Here is a 24,411-nt window from a genome sequence, read left to right as displayed (position 1 = left end):
AATTTCTGTTCGTTTTAAGTTTTAATGTCGCTCCTTGCTTGCAGTAAACAAAACTTGTCTTTTTATATTTAATTTCTGAATGTTTTTTAATTAATGCATGTTTTGATTTGGGCTCACCGCACATGAATAAATAAAACGAAATTCGCAAATATTTTTTTTTTTGCTAAATGGGTTTCTCATAGATTTGATCGGATGCTTTTGATTAAAAAAAGGGGATGGGGAGGGAGGCCTAGTTGCCCTCCAATTTTTGGTTACTTAAAATACAGCTAGATTTTTTTATGAACGTTTTCGTTAGTAATAAACATACGTACCTTACGAATTAACTTATGTAACGAACTTCTATATTTGTGTATTTTTATTACGTATATGAGGGGATTCGCCCCTTCGTCAATATCTCGTTTTTTACACTAAAGCTTGAACTTTGTCCCAATTCCTTAAGAATGACCCCTGAATCACAAAGAAAGACCCCTGAATCACAAATTATTTCCAATAAATAGTTGAAAACACTTTAGCCTAAAGAGCACGGTATTGTGGAGAGGTGAACCCCCTTATATACGTAATATTTTATGTTTGTTTTAAGTTTTAATACTGCTCATTACTTCCAGTTGAAAACTTTTATTTATTTATTTTCTCATTGTTTTTTTAAATAATGCTAGAAAATCCTGCGCCCCCTTCATGGAAATTCTCTTCCCTTACGATAAATTCCTCCATGGAAAAATCCTCCCAAGTAACCTCCGACCTCCGACTCAACCCTACCCCAACGCGAAAACGTTCCTCTGAAAACGCCTGTACACATCATAATAACCATTACTACATGCAAACAATGGTCCATGTTTGTAACTTGCAGCCAAATAACTAATAAACACGCATCCGTGATCTGTCTTCTGGCAAAAAATGCAAAATTCCACATTTTTGTAGATAGGAGAGGGAAACTTCTACAGTAGGTCTCTCTGATACGCTGAGTCTGATGGTGTGATTTTTGTTAAGATTCTGACTTTAAGGGGTGTTTTCCTCTATTTTCTAAAATAAGGCGAATTTTCTCAGGCTCGTAACTTTTGATAAGCAAGACTAAACTTGATGAAACTTATATATTTAAAATCACCATTAAAATATGATTCTTTTGATGTAACTATTGGTATAGAGTTTCGGTTACTATTGAGCCGGGTCGCTCCTTACTGCAGTTCGTGACACGAAGTGTTTGATACCAGAGTAAGAGAAAAATACAATACTTCAGAAACAAATTTGGGAAATACATTTGCACATTAGGGGTGGTGGTGGTACGACATAGCAGGTGTGCAAGCCTACTGTGTTAGGCATAGCTATTCTGCATATTATGTAGTAAGAAATGTTTCTTAACTTCACAGTGTCCAAATACTTTACCCCCCCCCCTTTATGTGCAAATATATAACCCAAATTACAGATTTTCCATCTATCCTCTCACTTCTCTTTGTTCTATTCTCAAGTTAAGCTAAAAGAAACTAACGAAAAAAAAAGGCTCTATAATGCGTCAATGAATAAACAACTTGAGCGGTAGAGGTTTTTCATACACGTACCATTTTTTTCAATAATCTAGAGACTTAAGCGCTGATTTAGGGATTTTTTTTAGCAATATGAAAAATCACTAAGGTTGGCAACCTTGGATAGAACGTAATGCTCGATTATTTGATCGACAGTCATTATATTTTTAAGTTTTATACAAAAAATATCAGTAATATATTCCATGTCAATGTTTTAATTTGGGTCAGACGTGAGTAAATCAAAAACTACAAATCCATAACCCGAATAGGTCCAAAGAAGCAAATTACACAACTTCCGTCGCCTTTGTGAATTTTACTGCTAATTAGATATTATTGATTATTACTAGGTGCATTTTCAAATACCGCAAATTGTTATGGAATAAAGGCGTGTCATGTCAACCTAAACTACCGATGCGTCCTAGAAGACAGTTCACACTAATTATAATTAATTATTTTCCAAAACACTCTGTAATACAAAATTTGGTTCATTAGAAGGAAAATTCAAATGTTATTTTTTGTTGGTTATTATGAGGACGCAACTGGTAAAAATTGTAGTTGTGAGCAATTTTAGGAAGAAGGACGTAACAATTAACGGCTTCAAGGACCTATGTGCCAAAGAAAAGTCGGGGGTTTTCAACCAAGAATAAGCAAAGTCAAAAGCTAAGTTGACAGTCAACACGATTTGAAAAGACCTGGTTCCCTAGAACCCTCTGTTTACGCGATATGGGTTTAGGTGTCCGTGTAACTGAACCAACGTGCAACTGGGGCCCTTTAAATGAACCACCGTACAGCTCAGCCCCCATGCAATTCAGCCCATTTAACCGAACCCCTCGTTTAACTGAAGCACCGTACTCAGTTTTTCAGTGTTCTACAAATGTGAGGCAATATCACTGGGTAAAACAAAAGTTATAATCTTTACATGTTCAACCTTGTTGGACTTGTTTTTTTAAAGTCATGATATAAAAGCCTGTTAAGATGATTCATAAAAAACCTCTGTTTTCTTCTCACAAAAGTAAAGAAAATCGGACGTCACAAGACATTAAAGCCACATTTATTTCTCTTTTTTATGTCTGTTTATGTTTTATGTATCCATCCTATCACTGTCGGAATTTATCCCTCCCCCCTCCGAAAAATACACCTAGTGGAAAATACCCACCAGCATCTCTCCCTCGGCTAGCTGGTTTCCAGTCACTTCTGACTTATAAAAAAAACTAGAACTCTCAATTTCTGATCGAATGAGCATCCTTTGAATTTTCTACGACCTCGAGATAGGAATGGGGATGAAGAATGGACAGTCCCCCTCCTATACGGAATGAATTCTGTTCATTTTCGGGTTTAATGTTACTCTTTATTCTCATAATAGCAGCGTAGGTCAGAAACATTCCCAGATATCAAAAGGGATTAAATATCAATTTAACATTTTTGATGTTTTAAAGTTTTTTTTGTCAACTCTCCCCAACCAAAATAAACAACTCTCCCAAAAAAAGTCCTGGACACGACCCTGGGGATATTATATAGATTTTTTATCTCCGCCCTCCCCTTGTCTCTTTCTTAGAACTAATTCTGTGTTTATCTGAGGCTCAACGGAAGTTGGGATGTTTTGGCATTAAAATGCAGTTTGAGGCATCGCCTTCACTCCCTAACTACATAAAAATCATAGAACCCCACTGTAGAGGTTTGAAGCCCTTATACACGTTTCTTGGAATTGTAAAACAACAGGAATTTTACCTAAGACAGGTAAATTTGTATAGACTTTAAAATTGTTTTGGCTAGTTAGGGATGGAGAAAGATGCCTAAATTGTACCTTTAAATACCAAAACATTTCAACTCTAATTGAGCCGTCAGGTAAATACCGAATTAGTTTCCAGAAACAGAAAAGAGGAGGGCAAGTGCGTAGCTACGGTACTTATTAGTGGGGGTGCTATTCAAGGGGTAGTGAAGGAAAATAACTATTTAACAAACACACTACTTGGTGAATTTAAAAAACATTATGCAATGTATTATAAACAATTACAGTAATTAAACAGTAATTAAGACAGATTAAACAGTAATAAAGTTAAGTGCCGGTGCTTGGCTTTTACTAGAATTAACAGGAATGAACAGCAGCAGACGATAGTAGTATAGCGTAAACAAGTTTCTGGGGGGCCGAAGGTGAATGGCGTATACACTCTGTATTTTCCGGCCAAATTCACCAGTAGTGCTGCAGCACAAATCCCCCCTCCACTTCCCTCAACCCCCACGACCATGAAAGGATGCCCAATCTAATAATTTAACCAAGCTCTATCCTAATGATCTCGGTTATCGCGAGATTCCTTGGCTCGTAATTTTGAATGGATTTCGACTCGGTAAGATTTAATTTTTTGTACTAAACTTTTAATATACGTGAGTAGTGTTAGTAACACAGATATGAGGGGACATTCTTATTTGGGCATTAAAGCTAGCCTACACCACAGATTATACACCTTATTTGGACATTATACTTATTTGGACACTATAGGTTGCCTACACTACAGACTCTACTGCCTGAATGCGCAATCTGAGTGTGCTACCTGAGTCTACTGTGTGTGTGTGTGTGGACGATGCCTCAAAGTGCATTTTAATGCCAAAACATCCCAACTTCGGTTGACGCTTAAGATAAATACAGAATTAGTTCCAAGAAAGAGACAAAGGGAGGGCGGAGATAGAAATTGATATAAAATTCCCAGGGCCGTATCCAGGACTTTTGATTGGAAGGGTCGATTTATTTTGATGGGGAAGAGGTGACAAAAAAAATGTGTAACTGATTGTGTGCTTGTGTGTCTGTTTGTGTGTGTTTGGGAGCGATGCCTCAAAGTGCATTTTAATACAAAAACATCCCAACTTCCGTTGAGCTTTAAATTAAATACAGAATTAGTGCTAAGAAAGAGACAAAGGGAGGGCGGAGACAGAAATTGATATAAAATTCCCAGGGCCGTATCCAGGACTTTTGATTAGGAGGGTTGTTTATTTTGTTGGGGGAGAGGTGACACAAAACAACTTAAAAAAACATCAAAAATACGAAATTGATATTTAGTACTTGTTTTATTTCTGGGAATATTTCTGATCTACGCTGTTATTATGAGGATAAAGAGTAACATTAAACCCAAAAATGGGCAGAATTCATTCCATATAGGGGGGGACTGTCCCTTCCTCATCTCCATTCCTGCCTCGTGGCCGCAGAAACCTCAAAGGATGCTTATTCGATCAGAAATTAAGAGTTCTAGTCCTTTAAGTCACAAGTGACTGGAAACCAGCCAGCCGAGGGAGGGATGGTGGTGGGTATTTTCCAAGAGGTGTAATTTCTGAGGGCGAGGGGTTTTATTTTCCGACAGTGATAGGGTGGAGACACAAAATATAAACAGAGATAAAAAAAGAGAAACAAATCTGGTTTTAATGTCTTGTGACGTCCAATTTTCTTTACTTTTTTGAGAAGAAAACAGAGGTTTTTTTCCGAAACATCTTGACAGGTTTTTTATATCAAGACTTTAAAAAACGAACAGTTCGAACAAAGGTGAACATGTAAAGATTCTAACTTGTGTTTTATCCAATGATATTACCTCGTACTTAAACAATGCAGGAAAACTGGTGATTCAGTTGAACGAGGGTTCAGTTTCATGGTGGTTCAGTTACACGGGGTTCAGGTGCACGGAGGTTCAGTTAAATAGGGTTTCAGTTAAACGGGGTTGAGTTGCACGGGAGTTAAGTTGCACGAGGGTTCAGATGCAGAGGGGTTCAGTTGCACAGTGGTTCAGTTATACAGGGGTCCAGCTGCAAGGGGGTTCAGTTGCACGGTAGTTCATTTGCAAGAGGGCCCAGTTACGGGGGTTTAGTTACACGGTGGCTCAGTTACAATGGAACCATGGGTTGCAATTCCAGTAGGTGTTTATCAGAACAGAAATGAGCTGACCTTGATAACCGGAGAAAATGAGAGTTAAACTGATTTCCATAGAATGGTCTATCTACGGAATAATAGGTAGTTAGCCAGTACAGAGTGCTAGTTTCTTACTGTTTTAAAAAGTAGAGTTAAGAGAAAGGGTCAAACTTTAGTATAAAGAGCGGGGCGTTGAGAAGGGAAAACCCCTTTCATATACGGAGTAATTTCTGTTCGTTTTAAGTTTCAATCTCGCTCCTTACTTTCCGTTAAAAAAACTTGTTTTTTTATTTAAATTACTAAATAAAACAAGAGGACGATGGAGAGAAAAGAGTGAGTTTATGCCGGTCAGGTACACAGGATGAAGTAAATCTAATGTCACTTGGAAGATCACCGTTGAGTTAGTTTCTAACAGGCTTAATTCAAAAAAAAGGGATAAAACTTTTAGACGCAAAACTGAAGTGCAAAAACTGACAGAAAAAAAATGAGTTCTTAGCATAATGAAAAAAAAAAAAAAAAATAGACCGTGTGATGGTCTGTTTAGAAATCCTGTAAGCATAAATTTACATAAAACAAGAATTAAGTTTCATCAATTTTCGGTTTTTTCACAGACATCATCTGTTTTTTTCTTTCATTTTCGATTGAGCTTCATGACCTCAGGAAGCTCACGAACGTTCATATTTCGTGCGAGTCTTGAGTCAAGAAGCTCGGGCAGTAAGCAATGCTCCCAAAAGTAGTCCCATTTTGGCAACATCTTTTTCCAGAATGCTGTGTCACGTTAGACCGCATCTCTGATATCATTGACTGTCATGTCTGATAAGCTGATCATACTAAGACTCAATTAGCTACAACAGAACTTCGATCTCTCCCCCATGAGGTTTCTATCCCTATTGTGAATTAGGCAAAAATACCAGGTTTTATTTTCTTTTATGGCTGCACCTTCACTACCATATTAATAGTGACCCGTAAAGCCAACACATCTCTATAAACTCTATCGAATGTCTCTCACTTCAGTTGCAACACTCATACTTCTTCTTTCGACATACTTAACCTGTGACTTCATTCTCGAATACGCCAGCCGTATCTGGCACTCGTCAGAATTAAGGACCCCCTATGTGATGCAGCGCTTGAGTTAGTCCAGAAACGGGCGACCAGGATAATCCTGATCAATAAAGATATTTTCCACCACGATGCCCTCGTAATCCTCCAACTCCAAACCCTCGTAATCAAGTTATTTTCAATTTCCTTCTTTTTTTACTTCAGCCCTCCGAAAAAAATAAAATAAAAAGGTTATCTGTTCGGCTAAGATCATAGCCTCTCGCCCATTTAAAATAGATTTCTTCATAACATAAAAAAATCTTTGCATGTGAAGCATCATGCTTATAGAAAAAATATAATGGCGGGGGAACTTTGTCAAGGAGATGGAAAAGCATATTTCTCAACAGGGAGCTTAGAAAAATTTGGGTCATTTATAGAAAATTCTGGTAAATTAAAACACTGAATTGCCTTACCAGCATTTTTTCTCCCCTGCAAAGTCTTTCGTAGTGTTCCGTTTCTTCATCGTCCGTTTGTTCTCTCCAAAGCTTTGGAATAAATTTTGATTTTGCTAATGTTGAGTATTTTTCCTTGTGAATATTTCTAAGATGTTTGTCAATAGGCACAGGATTCGTTTGCCAGTATGCACCAAGTGGACCACGACGTTCCAAGGTTTCATCGTGCTTAAAGAAAATATATATTAGGCACATATCTTGGCCATTAACATGGTTATACAAAAAACTGGGGATACTTTTCTAGATGGGAGAGAGATTCAGAGTCGTTTCTAGGTTGGTGGCACCCGGGGAAGCCCCCCCCCCCCCGACTCAAATATAAGCTAAAAAGCCAAATCTAAGTGTAGAATCGGATCAAAGTGGGCAATCCCCCAGCCGTGTCCCCCCAGCTGCGACGCGAGGCGTGGCTTTCCTGTCCCCCCTCTTTGAACTTGTCTGAGGGGGTCCCTTGGTGTATACCGACAGAATAATTTACTATTTCTTTCAAACTTTTTAAAAAATGATCTTTACCCACAGTTCATATGAAAATGGATGATTAAAAGGGATAAATGATAAGGCACTGGATTTACAGTGGCTACAAGCGGTGCTGATCTTTGCTTCTCGACTATACAGCCACGAAGTAAAAGGCTTGTTTCATGTTGTTGGATCGCTCTTAACTCCAGATTAAAGAAAAAAAAACTAGTTTTTCTCAACTGAAAGTAAGGAGCGACATTAAAACTTAAAACGAACAGAAATTACTCCGTATATGAAATGGGTTGTCCCCTCCACAATCCCTCGCTCTTTACGCTAAAGCTTTTAATTATTTTAAAAAGAAGAACTGTGGTAAAGAGTCAAACTTTAGCGTAAAGAGCGAGGGATTGTGGAGGGGACAACCCATTTCATATACGGAGTAATTTCTGTTCGTTTTAAGTTTTAATGTCGCTCCTTACTTTCAGTTAAAAAAAAACTAGTTTTTTTTTTATTTAATTTCTGAACGTTTTTTAATTAATGCATGTTTGATTTTGGCTTTTCGCACATAAATTATTAAAATGAAATTTGTATATTAATTTTTTTTTTTGCAAAACGCCTTTCTCTTAGTTTTGAGCAGACAATTTCGAGAAATAAGGGCTCCAATTTTTCTAATTGCCCTCCAATTTTTCGGTTACTTAAAAAGGCAACTAAAACTTTTAATTTTTAACGAACGTTTTTAGTAAAAATAACGAACGTGTTAGTAAAAAACATACGTAACTTAAGAATTAACTTATGTAACAAACTTTTAAATTCTTACATTTTTACTATGTATACGAGGGGGTCACTAAGTCTTTAAGTTTTTCCCAATTCTTTAAGAATGACCCCTGAATCAGAAAGGCCGGAGAACAAATAGTTGAAATTACTAAAAATACTTAGCATAAAGAGCGAGGTATTTATCTCCTCCTAAATACCTCGCTCTTTGTGCTAAAGTATTTTTAGAACCCCTCATATGCGTAATAATCTCTGTTCGTTTTAAGTTTCAATGCTACCCCTTACTTTCAATTGAAAAAAAAAATTCATGTTTATTTTTTCATTATTTTTTTTATAGTAATGCTAGAAAATCCAGCGCCCTTTTCATTGATTTTTTCTTCCCTCATGACATATTCCTCTAAGGAAAAATCCTCCACAATAGCCCCCTCCCCTCAACCCCACCCCCCAAACCAGAAAAACCCCCTGAAAACGTCTGCACACTTCCCAATAACCATTACTGCATGTAAACACTGGTCAAAGTTTGTAACTTACAGCCCCTCCCCCAGGGATTGTGGGGGAGTAAGTCATTCCCAAAGACATAGTTTTTATGGTTTTCAACTATGCGGAACAAAATGGCTATCTCAAAATTTTGATCCGTTGACTTTGGGAAAAAAATGAGCGTGGGAGGGGGCCTAGGTGCCCTCCAATTTTTTTGGTCACTTAAAAAGGGCACAGAAATTTTCATTTCCGTTAGAATGAGCCCTCTTGCGAAGTTCTAGGACCACTTGGTCGATACGATGACCCCTGGAATAAAAAAAAAAAAAAAAAAAAAAAAAAAAAAAAAAAAAAAAAAAAAAAAAAAAAAAAAACACACGCACCCGTGATTTGTCTTCTGGCAAAAAATACGAATTTCCCCATTTTTGTAGATAGGAGCTTGAAATTTTCGCTATATGGTTCTCTGATACGCCAAATGCGATGGTTTGATTTTTGTTAAGATTCTATGACTTTTAGGGGGTGTTTCCCCCTATTTTCCAAAATAAGCCAAATTTTCTCAGTCTCGTAACTTTTGATGACAAAGACTAAATTTGATGAAACTTATATATTTAGAATCAGCATAAAAATCCAATTCTTTTGATGTATATTTTATAATGTATATGATGTATGATTTTATGATGTATATGTATATAATTTACAAATGAAAACGTTTGAAACGTTTCTAAAAACGTTTGTTTCTAGTTGCCTTTTTAAGTAATAAAAAAATTGGAGGGCCACTAGGCCTCCTCCCTCGCTCCTTTTTTCTCAAAATCTTCCGATTAAAACTATGAGCAAGCCATTTAGCCAAAAAAAATTAATATGCAAATTTCGTTTTAATTATTTATGTGCTGAGAGCCAAGATCAAAACATACATTAATTCAAAAACGTCCAGAAATTAAATAAAAGAAAATAAAAGTTTAAATAAATAAAAAAGTTAAATAAATAAAAGTTTTTTTAAATGAAAGTAAGTAGCAACATTAAAACTTCAAACGAACAGAAATTACTCCGTATATGAAAGGGGCTTTTCCTAATCAACACCCCGCTCTTTACGCTAAGGTTTTTACTGTTTTAAAAAGTAGAGTTAAGAGAAAGAGTCAAAGTTTAGCGTAAAGAGCGGGGCGCTGATGAGGAAGCAGCCCCTTTCAGATACGGAGTAATTTCTGTTTGTTTTAAGTTTTAATGTTGCTCCTTACTTCCATTTAAAAAAAAACTTTTTTCCATTTAAAAAAAAACGTTTTTTTATTTGATTTCTGGACGTTTTTGAATTAAAGCATGTTTTGATCTTGACTCTTCGCACATAAATAATTAAAACGAAATTTGTATATTAATTATTTTTTACTTTAAGGACCGACAGGTCAATTTAACTTATCAGACTGACGAGTTTGCGTGAATTCCGTTCAACCGATCCTTACTTTGTGCCTTTTTGTCGCAACACCTGAATTTACTTTGACTTTTTATTGTAGTAATGACACACTGTTTTATTTAATAAACAGGTAATTTCTACGATTCCGTGTTAATCATGTAACTGGGTGCTAGACGTAATATAAGCACAATTATCGTGTAGAATACCTTATAGGATTTATTTTCACAATTTTATTTTAGACTAATTCTTCTTCGTGTTTTTGGGTGTTGGGTTATCATAGTACACAAAAAAAAGTATGAAATTAGTGGCAACTGTAGAACAGTTACCATATGATGAAAGTGCGCAGAGATAACAAACTAGTATTAAGAAACACGATAAATTATTTCCCGTGGACTTGGCCTGGTGCTGACGAGAGCCGTAACTAGCCATTCTTTTTTTGGAAGGGGGCGGCCAATAGATTTTGCCGACTGGCTGGTCATTTTTTCTGACAGCTTGTAGTGACGTTACTATAGAAATTACTTTATAAAAAAAAACACAAATAAACACGCATCCCATCCGTGATCTTTGTTCTAGAAAAATAAGTCCATCTTTTTGTAGATAAGATCTTAAAACCTTCACAAGAGGGTTCTCTAATATGCTGTATCTAATTGTGTGATTTTATTAGGATCACTTGCGTTTTGGGGGGTGTTTCTCCTATTTTTCGAAAATCAGGCAAATTTCTCCAGTATTGTGGCATTTAGTGTGTAACATCAATCTTAATGAACTTTGAACATTTGGAACCAGCATAAAAACTAATCCTATTGATGCACTAATTGTTTTCAAACTTCCTTTTTACAGAGTTTTGGTTACTATTGACCTGTGTCGCTCCTTACTTTCACACTCTATCTTGATTCTACACCATATATTCTACATGTATTTTGCAATATAGGTAGAACTTCCATGATCCCTTCTTATCTTTATTGTTTCCAAGGCCGTATCCAGGGGGGGGTAAGGGGTTTGAACTGTTTGTTATATTCCCCTTACCCCGAATAAAAGGACGGAAAATCAGTTTAAATTTAAAGATGATATTACAGTCTATAACACTTCAGTCAAACAGTTCGTGGTAACGAACTGTAGTAAGGAGCGACCCGGCTCAATAGTAACCAAAACTCTAAAAAATTGAATTTTGATATCAATAGCTACATCAAAAGAATCGCATTTTAATGCTGATTGTAAATATATAAGTTTCATCAAGTTTAGTCTTACCCATCAAAAGTTACGAGCCTGAGAAAATTTGCCTTATTTAGGAAAATAGGGGGAAACACCCCCTATAAGTCGTAGGATCTTAACGAAAATGACACCATCAGATTCAGCGTATCAGAGAACCCTACTCCAGAAGTTTCAAGCTCCTATCTACAAAAATGTGGAATTTTCTATTTTTTGCCAGAAGACAAATCACGGGTGCGTTTTTATTTGTTTGTTTTTTTTCCAGGGGTCATCATATCGACCAAGTGGTCCTAGAATGTCACAAGAGGGCTCATTCTAACGGAAATGAAAAGTTCTAGTGCCCTTTTTAAGTGACCAAAAAAATTGGAGGGCATCTAGGCCCCCTCCCACGCTCATTTTTTTCCCAAAGTCAACGGAACAAAATTTTGAGATAGCCATTTTGTTCAGCATAGTCGAAAATTATAATAACTATGTCTTTGGGGATGACTTACTCCCCCACCGTCTCTGGGGGAGGGGCTGCAAGTTACAAACTTTGACCAGTGTTTACATATAGTAATGGTTATTGGGAAGTGTACAGACGTTTTCAGGGAAATTTTATTTTGTTTGGGGGTGGGGCTGAGGAGAGGGGGCTATGTTTGAGGATCTTTCCTTGGAGGAATCTGTCATGGGGGAAGAAAAATTCAATGAAAAGGGCGCAGGATTCTCTAGCATTACTATAAGAAAACAATGAAAAATAAACATGAAAACGTTTTTTCAAATGAAAGGAAGAAGTAGAATTGAAACTTAAAACGAACAGAGATTATTACGCATATGAGGGGCTCTAAAAATACTTTAGCATAAAGAGCGAGGTATTTAGGAGGAGATAAATACCTTCCTCTTTATGCTAAAGTATTTTTAGTAATTTCAACTATTTATTCTACGGCCTTTCTGATTCAGGGGTCATTCTTAAAGAATTGGGACACAACTTACGATTTAGTGTAAAGAGCGAGGTATTAAAGAGGGTACAAACCCCCTCGTATACATAATAAAAATATAAGGTTATGAAAGTTTGTTACGTAAGTTAATTCTTAAGTTACGTATATTTTACTAATAAAAACGTTCGTTAAAAATTAAAAGTTCTAGTTGCCTTTTTAAGTAACCGAAAAATTGGAGGGCAACTAGGCCTCCTTCTCCACCCCTTATTTCTCAAAATCGTCTGATCAAAACTAAGAGAAAGCAATTTAGCCAAAAAAGGAATTAATATACAAATTTCATTTTAATAATTTATGCGCGGAGAGCCAAAATCAAACATGCATTAATTCAAAAACGTTCAGAAATTAAATAAAAAAAAACCAATTTTTTTAGCTGAAAGTAAGGAGCGACATTAAAACTTAAAACGAACAGAAATTACTCCGTATATGAAATGGGTTGTCCCCTCCGCAATCCCTCGCTCTTTACGCTAAAGTTTGACTCTTTACCACAATTCTACTTTGTAAAACAATTAAAAGCTTTAGCGTAAAGAGCGAGGGATTGCGGAGGGGACAACCCATTTCATATACGGAGTAATTTCTGTTCGTTTTAAGTTTTAATGTCGCTCCTTACTTTCAGCTAAAAAAAATGTTTTTTTTTTATTTAATAACTAAAAAGAGCTTATTACATATTGATAAGAAAATACTTTTATGGTAAATATGTGCTCCCCACCGAAATTGTGTCTGACTTGTGAAAACATAAAAAATGAAAATAAACAAATTTTTTTTCTCCCCCCCCATAGAGAAAAATCTCCTTTTGTCACATACAGCTATGCCCCTAGTTCCATCTGCTTTATGCTCTTCACGAACCTGATGTTATATTGTTTTTAAGAAGTTTACTTTAGGAGGTAGAACACTCGCTTCGTGCCTTTTAGACTGGCTAGGAGGCTGAACAAAAAATTTTTTTTCTAGAAAAAAACGGGTAATTTTAAAATAACCTAACAGGAACCTTTTGTCGCATCTTGACCATCGCATTTTTGATACTGCTAGATTACCGATTCCATTACTAATTGTCGATACTAACAATTGCTCCATTTTGTGGATTTGCTACGTACCACTCTAACAGCCATATCTAAGAATGACAATATTTCCCTTTTGCCCAAAGTTTCATCTCCAGACTCTACTTTTGAAATGGCAGCTTCAGCCCACTGAACAGCAGTGTCAAAATAGCCCCGATTAAATGCATGCTTTCCTAGGAAGAGGCAGTCACGGGCACCAAGATCTTGCTGACTGTGAAAGTAATCTGTAAAAGAAAAACATCTTAGGAAGGATATTACGGTCACTCTTAGAAACAATTAGACAAAATAAAAACAATTTTTTTTTAACTGAAAGTAAGGAGTGACATTAAAACTTAAAATTAACATAAATTATTCCGTATATGAAAGGGGCTGTCCCCACCCCAACGCCCCGCTCTTTACGCTAAAAGTAAAGATCGTTAAGTTTTTTGCTGTTTTAAAAAGTAGAACTGTGACAAAGAGTTGAACTTTAGTGTAAAGAGCAAGGCGTTGAGGAGGGGATAGCCCCTTTTATGTACGGAATAATAGCTTGAAGACGCTAAGTGTCCAATTCGAAAATAATACCAATTCTTCAGTATGGCGCAGAGGTAAGGAGGATGGACTCCAATAAGCAATGAAGTCTTTTCAGCTCTAATTCCTTAGATGAAGGTGTGGCCCGCGGGAACAACCCACAATATCGTCGTAAAGGGTACTTAGGCTTATTTTCACTGAGAAAACAGAAGTGTACACGACGGACAATTTCGGCTAAGGATTATTACATTGTCTGGACCATAGGTCAGTCAAGGCTGCATATAAAGAACTGCTAAGGATAAAATAATGATCAATGCCTAACAAAAAGTTTTTTCTTTCGGGGGGAGGGGATTTAATGACTAGGCCAGAGGACCTAAAAATTTAGCGTTGGACTGCTGGCACGAGTGCTTCGACCAATTTAGCTTACTACAGAAGTATTAAAGAGAGTTTTGGTGAAAAGCATTATTTTAAGTAGAAATAACCAATTAATTACTTAAGATCTTGGATTCAGGTGCAAGCCAACGGCTACCACTGTCTACTTGGAGAGATCTTGATTTTCTAGACAGATCACGAACTCGGCCACTTTCGAGGGATGGGTTGGGACATTTTCTTTATAGGGAAAGTGAATTGGTTAACTTAAAGGGTTTTTTTCAATAGTAGTAATGATGAGCTGACCGAGTATCCTCAAATTAACCTCTCCTAGATGCACAGGGTCAATAGCAGCGTTTCCAACGCGGTACAATTGTACAATTTTTGGTACAACTTAGAGGTCCTGGTACGATTACAAATTTCATGGTGCAATCCAAAAGTTTGGTGAATTTCGCTTTATTTGGGCTTTATTTGGGGGGTTAACTTGTTGTTTTCCCTAAGCTTTTGGAACTACTCAAGTCAAGTCTTAGAGATTTAAGCAAAAGAAAAGGGATTTTCTGTGAAATAGAACCTGGCTTGAAACACTATAGTTGCGTTACAACGATTTTTTTTGGTATATTTCGGTCAGAAAATAAGTTCACTTTAATTCACGGTGTTGGCAACGCTGGTCAACTTCAAGCATAGACAACGCTGATAAATTTCTTTTTAGAAGCACAGAGGCACGTAAATACAGCTACAAAGTCGAAACAGTTTAAACACAGTAATTAGTGAGGGACTAAATCAATCTTTCATTGCTCAAGTCATGTCAAAATAAAATTTCTTTTTCATTCTCATTGCATTAATAATTTTCGATTGTTAGTATTTGTTAATAATTTTTGATCATTGTGTTTCATGGTTTAAACCCATCGTTAAGTAGCGTGCATAAACTGCATAGCTTATTCATTAGCTGCATAGCTTATTCAGAAACTGCCTCTTATTGGTGCTGAGTTGTGTGCTAGTTTTTGTTTGATAAGACCCATCTAACTTCTTGTGATTTTTTGTGTGAATTCCCCCTGGGCATGGATACATAATTAAAGTTTTGGATAAAGACTGTGACATTAATGAAAATTTGACTTCTCTATCGGCATTTTTAGCCCCTTTACCCATGTAATCAAGTGTGAATTTTCATTTTCTGGGAGTACGGGCCACTAAAACCGCCCCTGGCGACTCCATACGTTAGACAATGAAAGTTACCACGTCATGCATGCACTCCAATATTGTAATTGTCAATCCAGATTTAGAAGAAGCTCTACGAGCTCCTTCAATAAGGCTAAGGCCCCATTCATATTGAGATTTCGCTAATGCTGAAATTTAGCTAGCCTTAAGGCAATCAAACTATTGTTGGGTTTCCTGATTGGCTGAAAAATTCAATAAAAATTTTCATTGGATCGAATTAGCGCGAGCTAATTTTCAATATTAGTAAAATCTCGTTGAGAATGTGCAGAATGTATTTTTGTAATATGCCCTTTCTTTTTTTATATTATACAGTCTTTTCGACTGGAACTCAAATGAGTTTTACATTTTTTAGGTAACGTATTTGATGACATTCAAAAACTAGTCAGCACTGGCTTTTCAAAGTATTCTTTAATTTTCAGTTTTGCATACCATTTTGCTGGTCTAGTTTTTGCTATTAAGATTCAAGCAACATCGAGGACGACACAACTTTTCCATCAATACAGCAACCAGGGGTGAGGGAGGGTACTGGGTTTGAACCCCACCCCTGAAGTTTTTTGACTGAATCGTGAACAATTAACAAACTGCTACTAAAAAAATTGACGCGTTTTGCGAAGTTTTTTTTTAAAATTAAAACATTAAAAGTGCTTTATCCTTATCACTTCGCGAAAGTTCAATGGAAGTTCTTTTCGTGGCGGGAGTGTTCGCTGAACTTCTGTAAAGCGACTAAGCTAAGGTTTTATTAATGGTGGTTTTTAGCTTTAGCCATATGGAGTTTTTTTTATCATGTATTATATCTTTTAATATTTTTTCCTTATATTTCGCTGCAGACAGCTATTGGTAGCATAGCCAGAATATTTGCTTACTTTATATTTAAATCATTCTTCTTTGTATAAAGTCTTCACTCCGTCTAATTAATTGTTTCTTACTGTCAAGATTAAAAAAAGATAATAAACGAAGGAGGTACCAGATAATTATCGTTATTTTTTTTTATTATTTTCTTGAGTTATCGTTATTATTTTTTTATTTTCTTGAGATATTTTTTTTTATTTTTCTTGAGATAAATGGATTCCTTGAGTCATCTATTACAATGTACAATAATTGCCATCGGTGATTTTGCTATTTCACTTCTTTTTTTTCTAGGAATTTTTATATCAGATAATTGTACTAGACACAAATCAAACTTTTAAAATTAAAGTTCTATTCAATGTCATGTTTTTATTAGAAGCTAAACTTGAACTTTAATCTTATCACAGATAAATACTTCAAGAGTAGATTAGATTATGCAAACTAAGGTCAATATAATTTCCTACATTCTTTGGCCTTGAACTAAATGCTAAAAAACTTCAGTAGCAACTGCCCAAGAATCTAGCAATTAAATAATAACTATGCTATTCAAAACATGTGGTCTGTCATTTTTTTGTTGGTAATCTAACTCGGAAGTCATTAAAAAGTAACAATAGTAACAACATTTCAATGCTGTTAGGGCCCAAGAAGTTTATACATGTAGCAGCAAAACAAGGAGCAAAATAAAAAGTTGAAACAAAAAATGCTAAATTTGAAATTACTGATCAAAATCAAAGGTTTAAGATTATCTGAGAGTACTGAATGGTTTAAATTATCAGAATACTGAATGAAGCCTTTTAATGACATTACCAATGCTAATGACACTGAGAAGTTGATAGTAGTTGATTAGATTGACATTAGTCGATATGAGTGACAAGTTGACAGAAGCTACGAATTTCCTGTCGCCTTAAAACGTGATCTCTGGATAACCATTAGATTACTGCATCTGAATAAGCTTCTTAGCCCAACATCTCGAGTTACATATAGGGCAACTAGACTACATCACCGGTCCTTTTATTTTACTTGCCCAATGAACATTTAGGTACTTTTCAGAAGAATCATATATCAAACAATAATTTGCAACGAAAATGCGAACTATTCCCAACTTTCTAACCCTGTAATGACTTATTTGAGAAACATTCTGATTGGCAAGGCCTTATCCAAGTGGGGGGAGGTGCCGGGTTTGAGCCTCCTTTTAAAATTGGGAGGGGTACCGAGTTTAAACCTCCCTTTGAAATTTTTTTCAACTCGTATAAGGGTAACAAAATGCACTTAAACAACTTTTTGATGCGTTTTTTAAAGATTTTTTTTATAAGCCCCACCCCCGAACAAAAATCCTGAATACGTCCTTGCTGCTCGACAATATATCTGGAATGAACCCCCATCCCCTGAACAAAAATTCTGAATAGGTCCCTGCTTCTTAGCGATATATCTTGGGTGAATAGAGGTAAAAAAAAAGGATTTAAATTTTTATCACATCTCAAAAACACACAACAAGTTCACAAAAGGGAGTAAAGAGTGAGGCTCTGAACACATTCGGGCAGAGAAGGAGCGCATACAGCTGTCGTAGTCCCAGGAGTCCGTGGGGCTGCTGACTTTCCGCCTCCTGGGGCACGGTTTTGAGCGCCACGTGTGCCACACAGCTCCCCCAAGTGTAAAACACTTCAGTCACACATAGCCCAGTTCCGCAACGTTTGGCACACTTTTACTACTCTTGGCACGTACCACCTGCTGCACGTGATTACTGAAAGTTTCCGACTCCTCGCAGGCCCTCTACTGAAAACACAAACCCCGATCAATAGTGGGCTACCCTGCTTTAAATATATAGCTCTGAAAAGACTTTAATTATCCAACTTACACCTAAACAGGGGCACTTTCTTCATTCCAAAGATAAACCCAAGTCGTCCAAGATGTGCTTGATTTTAAATGTTTCCTACTTAGTATGTGGCGAATGTCCATATTAGCTTATTAGCTTATTTTACCACCGCTCTGGTAGCAAAACATTGGTCATAGGTAGGGATATGTTGAATGCCTAATATATGCTTCCAACGACTTAAATATAGACCATTAGATGATTCCGTTCCAAACAAGATTCCAATCTCTTTCGATTAAAATCTGTCAGCTGAGCGGGTAATGTAGACAGTTTTGTCTGCAAGAGTTTTTTTTCTCAGGGGGTAAAGACTGGCAACACAAGTCCCGACTATAGTAACGATTTTTATGGATAAAAAATACCGATAAATCAAGGAAAAAAAGCATTGGGGGAAAGAGCCGAGACCCCCCCTGGGTACTGTTCCTGGTTAAAGGGTTCAAGGGCACTGGTTGGCCCTACAATTATACAGATTGACAATTTGTATATCATTCTGCTTCAGACGAGATTCAACATTCCTTCTGTTCCATAGAAAAATGGCAGTTGTTGGGGTTATTGCAGAGTTGTTGGGTTCATGGGAATGCTTCCAGTGATAAATACTAAAAATTCTTGTACAACAAAACGAAAATAGGCTATAATTCTGTCTATTTAATGCAGCATTCGCAATGAGTTTTACGAATACAAAGATTTAGCTCGCGCTGACTTAAGCCAATCAAAACTTTTTTCAGCCGATCACAGAATTATACGGAAAAGCTGATTGGCTTAAATTAGTGCTAGCTAAGTATCAGTATAATTCAGTTCTTAAGATTTCGTTCAGCTTAACAGGCGCCAGTTGGGGAAAATAACAACAAGCGTCGCTGTGTATCAGCTGTAGAATGACAAATAGGAAATTTATTGACTTCACATATCCAGTTGTATAAAAATGACCGCAAAATCCATGACACAAGAGAAAAATATAGCCATTTCAAGATCACAAAAATACTAAACCGCAATGACAGAATAAACTTAGAATTCCTGAAGGTTTTTCAGAGAAAAAACAATAGTCTTGTATTGACTAATTTTGAGTAATTATATTTTTTTTCAACTCTAGAACTCCTGCTGGATTGAAGGTCACATCCTTCTCCAACCACTTACAGGCAACCTTAATAAATACTTCATTTTAAACCAATTGTCTAAGTTTATAACAAAACATATTCAGATGGTCAGGACAATTCTAGGCACTTACTCTCCCCTCCATCCAGTAATTACTCAATAATTGACATATAGTCCTCAGGGCTGTATCCAGAAATTTCATTTGGGGTGTATTTTTTCGGGGGGGGGGGGTTAAAGACTTTAATAAAGTATCAAAAATGTGAAACTGATATTTAATCCATCTTGATTTTTGGGAATATTTCTGATCTACGCTGTTATTGCGAAAGTAGAGTAACATTAAACCCCAAAATAAGCAGAATTTAGTTCAAATAGAAGGAGTACTGCCTCTTCCTCATACCCACCTCTACCTCATGGTCACGGATACCATGGATTTAGTCTTTTTTTTAAGCCGAAAGTGATTGGAGATCAACCAGCCGCGGGGGGAGGGAGGAAAATACTGGCTCCCGGTCAGGAATTGTTTCAAAGACAATGGCAATAGGCTTTCAAGAGTTGTGGTTCTAAGTAATCCAGCTGAGGCAAAACAAAAAGTAGGACCTCAAAGGTGGGAAGTGAATCTAAAAAGACTCAACCTTCATAGCAGGAAAAAAAATGAAGATAATCATTCATATAGATATTTTTTCAATACTTAATTTATATATCCTGGGGTAGCTGCTACTTTCATGTTACTGTTGTGTTATTGTATCTTTGTCATCGTGTTTATCTTTGTACTGTAGAGTTATTTGTTAAAACTGGGTACACCCTCGATTAATGCTTGTCCTTCCCGTCCTCATAAAAGGAAATTATGGCCTTCTGGTGTACATGAAAGAAAAAACAACTTTGAGTACCTTTATAATAGAAACTTTCACTGTTGGCTAGCAATATTTCTCAAAGAACACCACCTCAGTTCTCTTTTTCTTAGGGGGGGGGGGGAGAAGTAGCCAAGAATCTGGCATGCTGGTTAAGAAAAATCCAATTCCTATGTACAATTTTCCTTCAAGACAGCAGTCACAATGCAAACAAAACTCACCAGTTTTGGAACTTGGAGTTCCTTTAAGAATACCATTTGCTAGGTCTGTCATATTGAGTCGGTAAGTATCGTGCAGACGAACCAGAGCAATTGCAGCCCCATTCAAGTCTTCTTGGTTCGGAAAAAACTGATCATGACGAAAATCTAGTACTTGATCAAACACTCCTGAAACAGTTAAAGGGGTTACAAAATTTTTTTTCGATCTAATTTCAAAGTTAAAGAGGTTATGAACCACATTTTTTTTCGAAAAAACAATACAACCGTCAATTGCAAGAAAAATGTAAGACGTTATGGAAAAACACAAAAAAACAAAGAAATTTTTGGTATTTATGAAATAAAAGATAGGGATTTGTCTGACTCCCCCCAATCCCAGGGTACTCCCCTGAATGGCCGCTTAACTTATTACAACGTAATTCAAAACCAATTAATGAGTCAACCAGGGCCGCATCCAGATTTTTTTCAGGACGGGGGTTACAAAAAAAACTTTAAAGATGCAAATTTTCTTATTCTCAATTTTAGTTACATTTTTAAGAGTGGGGCAAACCTTTCAGGGAGAGGGGTTCAAACCCGCTAATCCCCCTGGATATAGTGCAAGGTGCCAGTAGTATTGTAAAATTATCGTAAAATAAAAACTCAGTAAGTAAAATTGGTAAAATAAAGTAAAATTGGTAAAATAAGGTATAATTGGTAAAATAAGGTAAACTTGGTAGAATAAGGTAAAATAAGGTACTTCCTAGGAAATACGTAAAATTGGTGTTTTTGAGTTACCGTACAGCTACAAGACCAGTTGACCATTTTTCTTTAAGTATCACTTACAGCTTTTAATGAAATTGTTAATGATTCTGATTTTCCTGGGCTTAAGAGAGGTAATGCCCCTTAATCTAGAATTTCGTCAATTTAATTAAGTGCCTTGTTTGACCATTTGATAATCTTGTGCCTAGGGTAATACTTCAACAATTGGACAGTGTCTGATTTCGAACATCTATTTTGTAAAAAAAAAAGAATAAAATAAAATTAATCAATCAAATTTACTACAATTTGGGAGTAAATCATATTAGTAATTTTTTCTACATTTAGTCACCTAATTAGTCATATTAGTAACCTAAGAAATAATACCCTAAAACTCCTGTATATAAAATAGCCGTATTCTGCAACATTCCTCATATTTTACCAATTTTATTTATAAAATTATTTAATATAATTAGAAAAAGAAGTTTGTGACACTTTGATGACTTTGATTAACTCAGCACTGAATCATAAGAGCGGAACATGCAGTCACTTTCACAGTCGTTAGGTTTAACAGTCGTTAAGACTCTCTTCAACAGGATTTGCTAATTTTCACTTCCATCCTCCCATCGTCTCTCCCTTAGAGCTAATTCTGTATTTATTTGAAAATTCTTTCGAAAAAACTGCTGAAAAACAAGGGCAGGTTAAACTAGAATGATAATTTTTTTAGACATTGTAGTCAGTGACAAATCACTCGGTAGCAATTGGTTGAAAAGCAGGCTAAATCTTAGAAAAGGGAACTGAAACTTTCGATTTTAAATTGACTGAGCCCCCTCCACAGCTTGTTAGACTGCCCCTTCCACATGAAGTGGATCTCTGGAAGAATTAATGAAAAAACATCAATACATTGAACCCTTATGGGTCTTCACTATAGCTAATGCAATACGATTGCCCCTGACTTAAACAGGAGAGTAAAAATTTCAATTTCCTTTCTAATGATAGTTCGGAATTATCCAAGGGGAACATAGGGGAATTTTTTCGCAGGGGAATACTTCGTGGGGGAACTTTCCGTGGGGAAGGGGGGAAATTTTTGGAGGAGGGGGGTAAACGCCGGATCCCGGGGAAAAGGTGGCATGAATACAAGGTCTCTCTGAGATGTGAAATTTAAAATAAAAATGAGGATATTGATTCTGCTTTGGCGCTCAACATTGTTGAAGATCCAGATTATGTAGTTTTCTTATAAGGCAACTTTAATGTTTGAAGCAAAAGGCTTCCCACATTCTTTTAGGAAGGCAATTGAAATTAAAAAAAAAGTCCATAAATAGATACCTTGCTTTAAATAGAGATACTGGAGATATTTCTATAAACCCAATTTGAAATAACTTAAAATTAAAGGATTCAAATAATATTTTTCTTCAGTTTAAATTAAGATCATCTGACCACAATTTTAATGAAAATTAGACCAGTAGACAAACAAATTCAATCACTAAACAGAGAATCCTTGCCCAATTTAATTGGTGAATAATCTTTCATTTATTCTGGCTTGGTTTTCTGGTTTGTTTGATTGAGTCTTTCTTCTGCTCAGTTAAGAGTTAATTCAAAAGGTTTTCCTTTTTTTTATGAACTGTTAAGACAGCTGGGTAAAAGTCCCTGCCAAAATATCTGCCTCTATCATTTTCGCTTCTTTTTTGTCCGCTGGCTGAAATTACCCTCATTTTCTCGGCTATTTAATTTTATTATTTTTTATCATATGTCAATCGTGCTTGTAGCCCTTTCTGTATTGAACAATCCACAAAACTAATGTAATTTTATTTCAGCTAATATATCACTGTTTTAAAATTACACTTACTATAATACAATTTATCGTTCTGATAAAGTCAGACAGACGGCCTTTTAAACTGGGGAGCACGGCTATATACAAAACAAAATTATATTCAATCCTTTTTCTGCCAGTCTCTTTATCCTTCTGTGCTCTGAAAATTGCAGGGCGTCGTAAAATATGTCATTAAAATATACAAAATACCAGTAAAATAGGTAAAATACTTAAATTACGTAAAATACTTAAATACGTAAAATAGGTAAAATACCAATTTTACGGGGGTCCGTAAAATTACGATAGAATACGTAAAATACCCAATTTTACCGTGACCACTTTAACCAGTTACAAAACTAGGTAATAGTCATAGTACTATATCCTCCTGTAGAACCGACTGACGAAGATACTAATGACTCCGATGAATTTTACTTAGTTACGGGAGCAAATAGACAGGATTCAGGTAGAAATATGGTGTTTTTATTCGGACATTTTAACAGCCATGTTGGTAGGGATAGAGATAGATGACATCCTAGCCTAGGCAAATTTGGTGTAGGAAAGGAAAATAGCAACAGTTATAGACTGCAGTATTTTGTAGGCATAGCAATGCAGTATTTGGTCAATTACCATTGCAGTATTTGGTCATAAAATGACCCATATGTTAGCATGGTAACCGAATTAATGTAAAACGGTCAACCTTATTAATTATGTTATTGTAAATCGAACACTGGCAGGATCAATACGAAATACTAGATGTTTACACACCTCTCATGAAAAAATAAAAATGAATATGTTTCAAACAGTCCGTGGTAATGAACTCTAAGTAAGGAACAACGCGGTTCAATATTAATCGTAACTCTAAAAAATAAAGTTTCAGACTGTTAGATTCAGCATGTCACAGAATCCTATAGTAGATGTTTCAAGCTCCTATGCACAATAATATGGAATTTTGCATTTTTGGTCAGAAGAAAGATCACGGATGCGTGTTCATTTGTTGATGCTGTTTTATTTTTTTTTCCAGGGGTGATCAGGCGAAACCAGTGATTCTAGGAGATCAGGAGAGGGCACATTGATCAGAAATGAAAATTTCTTGCGCCTTTTTTAAGTGACCAAAATATTGGAGGGCAACTATGCACCTCCCAGGCCCCTTTTCCCCCAAATCATCTGATACAAATTTTGAGATATCCATCTGATTCATCAGAGCTGAAAGGTCTGGTAAGTATGCCTTTCATATTGACATGACCCCCAAAAGTCCCTACACGAAAATAGCGACGAAGACCACACTGCCTTTCAATAACAAACAAATACAACGTAGAGACAATAGGGAAAATTTTAAGACAGTGGAAATTATTTCTGTAGATATTTCGGCCCTATGTCCAAGGGCCGTCTTCAGCACAATACAAGAATAAGAGAGAAACTATATATATATATATATATATATATATATATATATATATATATATATATATATATATATATATATATATATATATATATATATATATAAAAGAACTTACATCAAATTGTGAGGATTAAAAACTGAATAATTAAAAACACTTTTTAAAACTTTTTTTTAAAAATAGCCCTAGCATCCTTACTTCAACGAAGTTCAACCAGGACTCCTGGTTGAA

At 35.9% G+C, this 24,411-nt stretch overlaps 1 protein-coding gene across 1 annotated transcript in view; it reads right to left on the bottom strand.

Annotated features, from left to right (window-relative positions):
• Positions 1-24,411, bottom strand: part of LOC136035716 (prolyl 4-hydroxylase subunit alpha-2-like) — an 80,375-nt gene that overhangs the window by 19,568 nt on the left and 36,396 nt on the right. The window contains exons 4-6 of the mRNA XM_065717670.1: positions 20,242-20,406; positions 13,319-13,506; positions 6,918-7,124 (exon numbers count right to left, since the gene is read on the bottom strand). Of these exons, the coding sequence (XP_065573742.1) occupies positions 6,918-7,124; positions 13,319-13,506; positions 20,242-20,406 (560 nt within the window). The remainder of the gene's footprint in view (positions 1-6,917; positions 7,125-13,318; positions 13,507-20,241; positions 20,407-24,411) is intronic.

Source organism: Artemia franciscana, chromosome 14, assembly GCF_032884065.1.
Source record: "Artemia franciscana chromosome 14, ASM3288406v1, whole genome shotgun sequence".
Taxonomy (NCBI): Eukaryota; Metazoa; Arthropoda; class Branchiopoda; order Anostraca; family Artemiidae; genus Artemia; species Artemia franciscana.
This window is presented reverse-complemented; position numbering and strand designations above follow the sequence as displayed.